This window comes from Parus major, chromosome 4 (genome assembly GCF_001522545.3).
Source record: "Parus major isolate Abel chromosome 4, Parus_major1.1, whole genome shotgun sequence".
In the NCBI taxonomy this organism is placed as follows: Eukaryota; Metazoa; Chordata; class Aves; order Passeriformes; family Paridae; genus Parus; species Parus major.
In genome coordinates this window covers 37,559,171-37,570,161 of record NC_031771.1, presented here as the reverse complement: position 1 = coordinate 37,570,161, position 10,991 = coordinate 37,559,171, and the positions used below count along the sequence as shown (strand labels likewise).

The following is a 10,991-nucleotide window of genomic DNA, read 5'->3' as shown; positions in this document are numbered from 1 at the left end:
GCTTGGGGTCCCTCTGCATCTCAGTCCATGAAGACCATGAATTAAATTAGGAGCACTATCACCTTGGGGCCCCATTGCTTCCACACAGCATACCATTGTCTCAACCCAGAGCCCCATTGCCTCAGCTTGAGGCAAAATCACTGGAGCACACACCCCTATCACCTCAGCCTGGACCAACATTGCTGTGACCTGGGGACCATCACCCCAGCTTGGGGCACAATCACCTCATCTTGGGGCCTCGTGGCCTTAGTAAGAGTCCCAGCTCTCTGCTCCATTCCCACAGAGCGAGAAAGGGCAGGAGGGGACTGATGTCTGTATCAGAGATAGCTGGCCAGCAGGACTAAGAAAGTGATTCTTGCCCTGTTCTTGGTGCTGGTAAGGCCACTGCCTGAGATTTATGTCCAGTTCTAGATGTCTCAATTCAGGTAGGACATTGAAGCACTGGAGCAAGTTCAGAGAAGGGGTATCTGGTGAAAGGTCTGAAGCACAGGTCTTAAGATGAAGAGCTGAGGGAGCTGGGGTTGTTTAGCCAGATTAGGAGGCTCAGGGGAGACCTTATTGCTCTGAAAGATAGCCCGGTGGGGATCGGCCTTTTATTCCAGGCAACCAGCGACAGGATTAAAGGACACAGTCTGAAACTGCGCCAGGAGATGCTTAAGTTGGACATTAGCAGGAATTTCTTCTCGGAAAGGGTAATCAGTGGAACAGGCTGCCGGGGGAGGTGGTGGAGCCGCGGTCCCTAGAGGTGTTTGAGGAAAGACTGGACGTGGCACTTAGGTACCGTGGTCTGGTTGACACGGTGGTGTTCGATCAGAGGTTGGAGGCGATTATTTCGGAAGTCTCTTCCAACCTCCTTGTTCCGGCGATTCCGTGGAGAGCCCGTGCCTGAGGGGCCCCTCCCACGGGAGGTCCCGGCGCCCGCCCTTCCCGCCCCGCTGAGGCGCCGCCTCTTCCCGCCCAGCGGCGCGCGGGGCTGGCCGGGGCTGCGCAGGAGCGGGGCGGCAGCGAGGGAGCGGCCTCAGCGCTGCGCAGCTCCCGCCTCCCCGGCTCTCTCCTCGCTCTCTCTCTCCCGTGCCTGTGAGTATCCGCCCGGCTGCCTGCACGGTTACCACAACAAAGCCGGGAGAAGAGGGGGCAAGGGGGACACGGCAGCGGCCGCTGTTTCTTCCCGGGGGTGCCGGCCGGGTAGTGGGGCCTGCGGTGCTTCCTTGCCACGGAAGGTGCCTGCAGGGCGGTTGGGGGCGGTTGGGGACGGCGGGCTTGTTCCTCCCCCGTCTGCGGTAATTTTTTCCCGAAACAAGGTGGGAGACGTGTTCTGTTCGTGTGTACGTACGCATTATTTTTAACCATTATATAATTTTCCAAAAAAATTGTTTTATTTAGCTGTCTTCCTGCTCGCGCCCCTGCCTGAGCGGCGCTCACGTAGGTGTCCCCCGAGCGCGTCGTGCGCGCTGCCTTTGGAGTGCCGGGGCTGGCGTTGAGCTGCCGGAGTTTGGTCATGCCCCTCTGAGACGTGTGTTCCGCCCCACATCAGTGCCGTGCCTGCCCGCTTTTCTCCTCGGGGAGATTGGAAAAGAGGTGGGAGATTCCGTTCTGAGACACCGGCCCTTGTCGCCGTAGCAGTCGGCTTTGGAAGAGAGTTGCAGAATCGTGTGTGCTATCAAAGTTACCGGACTTTGAGAGACGCAGCTGGGCAGTGATGCCCAAATAGAGTTCAGAGCGGTGTTTTGGTTGGGCTTAATTAGTGGGAATTAAGTCACATGTAATGATTATTGCAAACGGCTTCCTTCTAGCATGTTAATCATAGCATGGGTCACGTTTCCACACTTTCTTCAGGACACACGTGTAACTCCCTCTGCCCAGCACAGGGCTGTGTTCTGCAGTAATGGCTCCCAAAGTGGGGCTGTGGTTTTGAAAAATAACTAGCCAAATCTCTTGACCCCTCTAGATTAGGTTGGAAATCACAAATAAGGTAGTTCTGAAACCTGGGCTGCTGCAGCAGAGCACAGTATTGAATTTATTTGAAAGACAAGCAATGAAATGCTATAACAAAATGCAATATGTGTTGTCTTTGTCAAACAGTGTTTTTTTTTCTGGCGTCTTCACAATATTTTAAAATGTAGCATGGTTTATGGGACAACTTAAAGTCATATAATCTTTGTGCCTGACTGAAGTTTTTCCTTTGCAAACAGTTTTTTGAAAACTGGTTTAATTATAGTATGCAAATACTTGAACTTTTACATTTTTACTATACAATAGAAAAAAAAAAATTTAGTGTTTGCATTTGGATGTGTACATGTTTTAAAATTGTGTGGTTAAAATTTCTATGCAATATTCATAAAAACACCGGGACAACAATGTGGGATGGCATGAATGTAATAAAAACAGCAGTGCTAAATTTCTTTTGTATCCCTGCTTGTCAGTACTGAGGTGCTCAATATAGTGCATAGAATGCATTGTACACATTTTTGCTTCTTTGAAAACATAGTTAATCTCTCTTTTTTGGGTAGAAAGTTCTGGAATTGTCAGTGGAGCGAGAACAAAGTTTCACAAAGTTAAGTTCCTCTGGATTTATTTGAAGACTAAAATGAAGTTATCGTTGCTAAAAAATAAGTAAGCTTAAGAATGGGTTTGTGAAATAACTGGCATTTAAAAATATAGCTGTCAGAGCTTTGGACTCTGCTTCTGGAATGCTTCAAGCTCTTTCAACACTTCCTCCTGCTTTGTTTGTTTTTCTTGTAGTGCATATGTTGTTCTTTTGGTTTTCTAAACCTAGATAATACTTCAATGGTTTGGAGTAGAAACCAGAGAAAAAGACAAGTAGTTTGGGCACATTCTATTCCTTTTCTTGTAACTTAAAGCTGTTATGACCTACTGGGATTTTTGTTCTGGCTTTGTGCTTGCCTGTGTTTAGAAGGACATTCAGAGGGCCCTGATTCTTCATAAGACTTACTTGGGCTCAGTTGGCCATCAGAACTGCTAAGCCCATTGAGAGTTTGAATGCAATTGACCAATTCCTTGAAAGGCTCAACCCAGGTACACATAAAAGTGCAAATTTTGTAGGATGGGTGGCATGTTTTGTAGGTTGTCTGTGGTATAGGTTGCAGGATCATCTCCAAGCTTTCTAAAGTCTGCCCTTTCAGATGACATAATATTACACCTGAAGCTTAGATCTATGTTTTGAACTGCTGTGCCAGAATCTCCCACTTCAGTTGTGGATGGCCTGGTTGAATACATGTTGCCTCCAAATTTAAATCTTTATATTGGACAGAAATAATCTTCATAGACATGCACCAGTATAGAAGGAGTGAGAAAACAAAGTTGGACTTTTACTTTGCTCTTCACCATCGATGCTGGGCAGTAGAGTCTGTCCTTTTCTGGGCTTTTCATACCTGTTCTATATTATCGGAAGATTGTGGCTATGGGTCACTTTTGGGAAAGATCAATACCAGTGACCAGTTTTCCCCTAGCAGCTTGCTGCCTTTTAGCCTTTGAGGTGGCTGGAGTTGGGACTCTTCTAGGTAGTGAGAAATTGTGTGGCAGCAGCCCCATGTGAGACTTCAGTGTGGATGGTGTCACTTATGCTTGTAGAAGTGGAAGGCCTTCCAGAGGCTGGTGCTACTTTTATCAACCAACATGTGATTCCTCGTCTTTATTTTTGATTGTAATTGTTAGCTTCTTTTCTTCCTGGGTTTAGAGGATTTGAGAGTAATTTTCTTGGGATTCTCAGCAATGAGTGAGTAGCCATGGTCTGTTTAGACAGTCCTGATGGCTGTCATCACTCCCCTCATTTAACCTCAGTGTTTTCTGACCCAGCCTTTCTGCTCAAGAGGTCACAAGGTGACCTTTGCTGAAGAGCCTGAAGAACAAATATTTAATGTGTTTCTGTGAGTCAAGTCCTGGAACTGCAGATACACATTTCTCAGCATAATGTATTAATGTATTGCAGCTTTTCACAGTAGGGGAATGGCTTATTTTTGGCTCAAGAGGAAATATATCTTCTTTTCTCCCCTCTTTTCTTCCTCCCACGATTTTTGCCTGTTCTCTCTCCTCCCTGCCTTGTACATTAACTTGAAAGCCTTTGCCCAGCAGCTGTCTGTGCCTCTTTGGTGGTCATGTGCTTTCATTTGCTCTAACCATGATGGCAATTGACTGTGTTCCAGGATTTTCTAGTGCCCATTGGCTGAACTGAATTCTGACTTGAAATAGCTGCGAGACTCAGGACTTTCTGTTGCAACTCTTTTTAAAAGGCTCAAGAGTGCTTTGAAGCATCTCCAGTGGGCCTACCTGTTTGAGAGAGAACTGCTGTTCTGAGGGCTAGTTAGAAGTTAATAGACTGTATCTTAGAGCATACAGGGGAAAATCCTTCCATTGTGTCCAGCAGAGAGAATGAAGGATGCAGAGCAGCTGCAGCAGCAGGTATTGTGCTCTGAGCTTGGAAAATCAGAATATCTGCTAAAGATATTTAGCATATATTCAGATTGTTTTATTCATCAGGAGTTAAGAGAAGTAGTTTCCTAAGAGCTATATTTCTTCCTTTGCATGCTTTTTTGTTCTTAGTAACAAATATGAAAGCTTTAAGAGGTAAATAGGGCTGAATATATGTGGTTTGTCACACAGGTTTTAAGACTAGTGTTTTCTCATGTTTCCCCTCTTTTGAACAAACCACCAAAAATAAAACTTTTTTTATCCTGACATTTTTATGGCTCTTGTAGATGTTTTCAAATTTGTCTTTTTTGTTTTGTTTGCTGGGCCTTTTTTAAGCTTCAGTGAAAAATGAGAAAGGAAGGAAAAAGGAGCCAGTTGCTGTTCCTTTAGCATTTTCAACTTCCCCCAAGTTCCATACAAAGGCAGTTTGGCAAGTCAGCAGGTTTAGAGGGGTAGGATCCCCAGTGGGGAAATAATGAGAATGTAGAATCAGAAGATTTTGGAGTGCCATAAAGAACACATACCATTGGTAGTAGAAGTCTTTTATTTAAAACACTTTCAACCTAAAACACTTTCAACCCTAAAACAAAGGTGTCCTGTTGGAGCTGAATACAATATTATACTGAGTCTGATGCTTTACATGTTTTTGAATACTCAGATGATGCCTATTTATTTTTTGTTATTGTTGGAAACATAGTATTGACTCGTCTTGAGTGTATTATAGCTGTGCTGTATTATGGCGTTTGTGGTGTTGTACAGGATGCACACAGTAACATCAGACATTTCAGATATAGCCCCTAGGATGTGTAAAGGTCTTGTTTTCCCCATCTATTAAATACCAGAATCTTATGATGATGTGGGAACATTTAGGTCCTTCAGACGGTGCATAACATGCAAACTCTGAGTGTGGTGTTCTGCATGCTAGGATACCAGATGGGGACAAAACAGCTTTCCTTGGAGCATGGTAGTCTGCATGCTAGGAACTTTTATGTTACAAGATAAGGAAAAAGCCCTAGTTGTCCTTTCTATATAAATCACCCTCTTCCTTGATTATGAAATTAGAATGCTTAAAAGAAAAGAAAGTTGGTCACTGCTTGTACCTGAATGCTATTTTTCTTTTCTTCTATGAGTTATTTCAGTACTCTTAGACACACAATTTTCAGAATGTGTGCATTTTAAAAAGTGAAAGATTTAGTGGATAACTTCAAGTTTTAACCAAGTTTAAAACACCTCAAATCTTTCACTGAGTATTTTATGTAGTTCGTAAGTGTTAGTTTCTGACATTCAAAAATGTTTTCAAAAGGAAGGATATGCTGAAGCACAAACCCACATCTAAGTCTGTATCCTCATTACATGACTTTTTATGTACCATCCTACTTTTGTAGAAGTTACTTCAATTTGCTGTCATGCCTAATGGCCTGCTTGTAGCCATTGCCTGCAAAAATATTTCAGGTGGTGCTGTAGTTGGCAGGTTTGCAGCTGGCAGGGGAAAAACACTCAATATGCTTAGTGTGATTAGGGTCTTGATCTGTTTTTTGACATGGAGGAGGATGTTGAAATGCTTCTTGTTCTTTGGGTAGTGCAGCAGCAGGTAGTGGTTGATCTGTGCAGGAGTTGTGTGGTCTATGTTCTTGCAGTGTCCAGCTGGGGAGAATGTGGATTTGGTCCCAGTAGGTAGTCAGACTCTTGGTGTGTCAACCCTCTGATGAGAAAGTATGGGTCTCTAAAGCCCTGACAGTCAGACTGAATGTTCATCTTGACTGCTTGACCACTGCTTTCTGATCTTAAATGGGTCAGGGACTGAAGGGATTAAAAAGTGGTATAAACTAGTTCTTCCTAAACTAGGAAAGCTGCAGTAAGGAAGAGACAAAGACAAAAAGGGTGTGCTTGGCCGTGGTAATGAGTGATTGTTACAGTTGCAAGAAAAATGGGGTGAGAGGTAGAGAATTACTTGGGGAGAAAAAATACTACAGTAAAAAAAAATCTCTAAAATAATTAATGGCCAGCCTGCTCTTTGGAGTTGATCATGCTTGTGTTAAAGGGTTTCATGGCAGAAAGCCACAAAAAAGTCATGTGTTTTTTGGTAAGTAAATACAGTGGTCACTAAAATTAGCAGTTAATGGTGAGTATTTGGCTGTAATGATAGGTTTTTTGGGATTTCAGAGTATCTATCATTTGTTGACTCTGTGTTTTAAAAACAGGTAACATAGCAGAACTCTGTATTTCTCGCAGAAGTAAAATTACACTCTGTGTTGTATATAAATGGGTGTGAAATTGTAAACAGAGACAATTTATTGATTTAGGCATGCTTTATCAGCAAAATTACTTATTCTGTATTGCATCGTCTTGGCAAATTCCAGCTCTCTTGCAGATGCTCTCAATGCAGGAGTGGAATAGGATTCAAGAATACCATCTCTTTTTGTATTTCCTCTTGTTTGTTTTTAATGTGAATGACAGAATTCATTAATCTTTAGTTTGTGAATGATTGTGTGTCAGTGAGACATGGCATGTTGGTTTCCCATTAAGATGAAGGCTAAAGTTGTTAGGGACTTGCACCAGAAGACTGAAATATGCATTTGGCAGTGGAATGACTGCTGCTCCTTGGGCAGGGCCAGACTGCTAAATGATCTCTGTTGTACTGGTGGTCACCATCTAAGAAGCAGTTATGTCCCAGTCTTCCTAGGAAATGGCACACTGGCAGGCGAGCTATTTGTGAATCCTGTAGAGTGGGAAGATATGTGCTCTCTGGCTGGCATTAAGAGTGGAGAGGAATGTACAAGCTTGTTGCACTCTTTTATCACCTTTTGTCAGCTCTATATTGCCCTTATGTCTTGAGTTAAATCCCATCCTCACTTCAGAGACTGTTCAGAAGAGTCATCTGAGAAGCCATGGTGTGACTACACATTGTAGCCGATGAGCTGCCCTTAGTTCAGTCACCTTTGCAGGCGCAGCATTACATAAACTAAAAATACATGGATGTGATTACACTCAAAATGTTACATTTTAAGCTATACTAAAGATTCCAGCTATATTAAGCTATCCTAGTTTGTCTGCATCCACCTGCAAACCTTTCTGCCTTAGCCCCTTATGCTCTTGTATACAACAGGGCTAGCAGTATTTCAAATCTGTGTTTGAGCCAAGTGAAACACACCACATTCCTGCTTTTACAATTAGTCATAATATTTCCAGGTATGAGCTGGAGAGATGCTAGTTCCTTTAAGTAATAAAAGCCTCTCATCATGGAGATAAATGTTTTTATTTTTAAACCCTACTTTCTATATTAATCTTCTTCATAGAATTGGGTTTGTTCAAGTTGTACTTGGTAAATAAATAATTAATGATCTATACTTTACAGGTTTTATTACCTTCTGGTTTAGATTACATGAGGTAGAAATTTAATTTAAATAATGTGTTACTCTTCTGATTGCTTTTTATTTTTCTATTGTGCATGTTTTTATATATCAAAATATATTATCCTTTTAAGCAGCTGCTCTAGAAAAACTTTCAGGAATTCACATGATAGTTGTGCATTGCAGGCTATGCAAGCTGCCTGAAGCCAGGTATCACAAGAAGTGAGGCAAAGGGTGGAATCAATAGCCCAGATGAAGTGTGCCTGCACCAATGCACACAAGATGGGTAAAAATCGGGGGGGCAAGAAGCCATGGTGCTGTGGAAAAACCGTGGTGTAGTTAGCATCACAGAAATGTGGTGGGGTGATTATCATGGCTGGAGTGGTGCAATGGATGGTTATAAGCTCCACAGGAGGGGTATGGAAGGAAAGTGTCCCTCTGCATGAGGGACTATTTCAGCTGTGTGGAGCTCAAGGATAGTGATGATAAGGCTGAGTGTGAGTGAGTGAGAACCAGGGACATGGCCAATAAGTCAGTCATCCTGAGGGGTGTCTCTTAGGGACCACCCTGCCAGGATGAGGAGGCAGATGAAGTATTCTGTAAGCAGCAGGGTGGTTCTTGATGGCTAGTGCCTGTTCTTGTTCAAGACTTTAACTTGCTGGATTATCTGCATTCCCCAAAAGTGTTTTACTACTTTGTAGCCCTTTGAAGAGCTGAGTGCTTCTGAGAGTTATCTCTGTTTCTGTTGCTTAATAGTGTTTTCAGCTTTATACAATATCGAACCGTAATAAGTCTCTTTGCAGTTCTTTGGGCTTTTTGATTCTTAAAACCCTAGGCAGTTCCAGACTTCTTAGTTTTATATTGTGATTTGAGGAGCATATTTTCAATTCCTCTAAACCAGTATTATTTAAGAAGTGGCAAAATATCTGAGTGACCTTTAAAAATTCTGTATCTTGAAGTCATTTTTAGCTAGAACCTTTCCTGGAAAGTCCTTTTTTCCACCTTTGTTTGCCATGGCAACAAACTATATGTGGTTTAAGGGAGACCATCCATCCTGTAAAATATTCTGGTTCTCCAGCCTTGTATAGTTGTTTCCACTGTCTTTATGTTCTGTTTCCTTTGGTCTAAAGAATGTTCCATATTTATTGACTGTAACTTACTAAATTTATGTATATACATATATATATACGTACTACTAATGAACTGAATAGTGACTACTGGTTTAAGTGCACTGGTTTCATGCTTGGATCACATGTTTTTAAAGTCTAGGTTCATCTGAAAGAAATTAATTTCCTCACTGTACTGTGTAGTGTGAGTTACAGAGGACTGTCATGAAAAGCAGGCTCCTTGTGCAAACTGAAACATGACCACTGACACACCCTACATCTGTGTAACCTTGGAGCCATAGATCTTTCGATGTAGATTGAAATTTCTCCTAATTTTAAATGCTGAAAGCCTGCAGTGGTTATGGGTGTGTCAGCCAAGATGATGACTACTGTATACAAACAAGGTTTAAAACATAAAATTCCAACTAATGATAGCTCATAAGTGCCTCTAGCTTCAAATGGCTCTAGCTTAAATAGAAAAAATAAGACACTTTAATTGCTTGTTTGTAATAGTTAAGATTTTTTTAGCCACTAACACTGACAAGTTTGCTTGGAAGTAGTAGTTTTGAAATTGTGATGGTTTGGCTTAAATTAAAGCTTTCTGGTCTAAGATATAACCTGTATGCGGTAAGGTTGAACTAAGTTTTGCTGAGCTCACTAGGGAATTGTCTCTAGCAACTTCATGTAATTAATTGCAGAATTATAAATTACTAGAGCTAAAAGAGTGAAAAGCAAAGCTATTATACTAAAAGTGTACTTGGATCTGTTTTTACACAAATCTTTGGAAATGTTTTTGATGCTTTCAGGTGATACATCGTATTTCGTTATGGACCGTTTTGAAGACATATCAGATGGTGAAGTGGATCATGCCTTCTTTGACAGTGACTTTGAGGAAGAGAAAAAGAAAGCTGAAGAAAATGGTGAAGATATAGAGAAAGGAAGTACAAAGGTAGCTCTTGCAGACACTGATTTGGTTTCTAATTCAAAGGATGAAAAGTGTTGTGAGGAGGAAAGTGAAGAAAAGCAGATAGATTTGCAAAAGCAGATAGATTTTCAAAAGGATCAGTCCCTAGAAAATAGCAAAGATCCTGTTGAAGATGCTTCATTTTTGACGCTTTCTTCAGTTGCAGAGAAGGCAGGTACATCTGGAGCAATACCTGCAGCAAACACAGGAACAGAGGAGATTGTTCCTGCTGGAATTCCTAAAATAGTTAAAGAAGGTGAAGAAGATTACTATACAGATGAAGAAGATAGTAGTGATGATGGCAAAAAACAGAAGGTTAGACTGAAGTCAGCTAAGCAACCAAACAACATAAAAAAGGCTAGCAAAAAATACACTATTAGCTCCTCCTCCTCTTCTTCCTCTACCTCCTCCTCCTCATCATCCTCAAGTTCAGATACAGATTGTTCTGACACAGATTCTGATAGCTGTTCTTCAGATTCATCTCATTCTTCCTCAAAAAGGAATGCTTGTAGAAATGCTCTTTTGTCTCCAAAACAAAAATTCAAGTCAGTGATGAAATTAGCAGAAGGAAAACCAAAGTTTGGTGAAGACCTGGAGGAATCTGAAGACACAGTGACTGATGTAACACCTCTGTCAACTCCAGACATCAGTCCTATCCAGTCTTTTGAATTTATAGCATCAAATGATAAGAAACTAAAAGTAAAGAGACAGGAAAATGTGAACCAAGAATTATACGGTAATTTTGAGAATTTAAGTACAACACTAAATGTGCAAAAACCTATGGGCCTGGGAAATTCCATCTTATATCTGTATCTTTTTTCATTAGATTCCGAGTTTGATTGCAGATACAGTCGAAAAGTCTTGCATGATGCCATGGACCTGAATCAGCTTCTGAAAGGTGATTTTTAAATTTTCTTTTTAAAAAATACAACATCTGCCAGTTGTTGAGAACAACTGTGTTCTATTAGAAGAGAGTAGAGTTTTCATATGCCATGTGTATTTTTAAAACTGGTTGCTGTTTAAGTGGTATTGATCCAATTCCTTAAATTCTTCTCTATGTAATAGTACTGATTCTGCAGTAAAGTAAAGAAGCATATGTTGGTTTGCATATACCTAGAGGTAAGATACACAGATAGGGTGAAT

The 10,991-nt window shown here is 41.4% G+C and overlaps 1 protein-coding gene across 2 annotated transcripts in view; it reads left to right on the top strand.

Annotated features, from left to right (window-relative positions):
* The first annotated feature begins 966 nt into the window (after positions 1-966).
* The window catches only part of CFAP97 (cilia and flagella associated protein 97), a 29,292-nt gene continuing 19,267 nt past the window's right edge, over positions 967-10,991 (top strand). Inside the window, exons 1-4 of one of the 2 annotated variants that reach the window (XM_015625329.2) lie at positions 967-1,077; positions 1,384-1,578; positions 9,691-10,584; positions 10,675-10,746. In XM_015625329.2, the coding sequence (XP_015480815.1) occupies positions 9,711-10,584; positions 10,675-10,746 (946 nt within the window). In that variant the 5' untranslated portion in view covers positions 967-1,077; positions 1,384-1,578; positions 9,691-9,710. The remainder of the gene's footprint in view (positions 1,078-1,383; positions 1,579-9,690; positions 10,585-10,674; positions 10,747-10,991) is intronic. The other variant, XM_015625330.3, reaches the window with a different exon arrangement.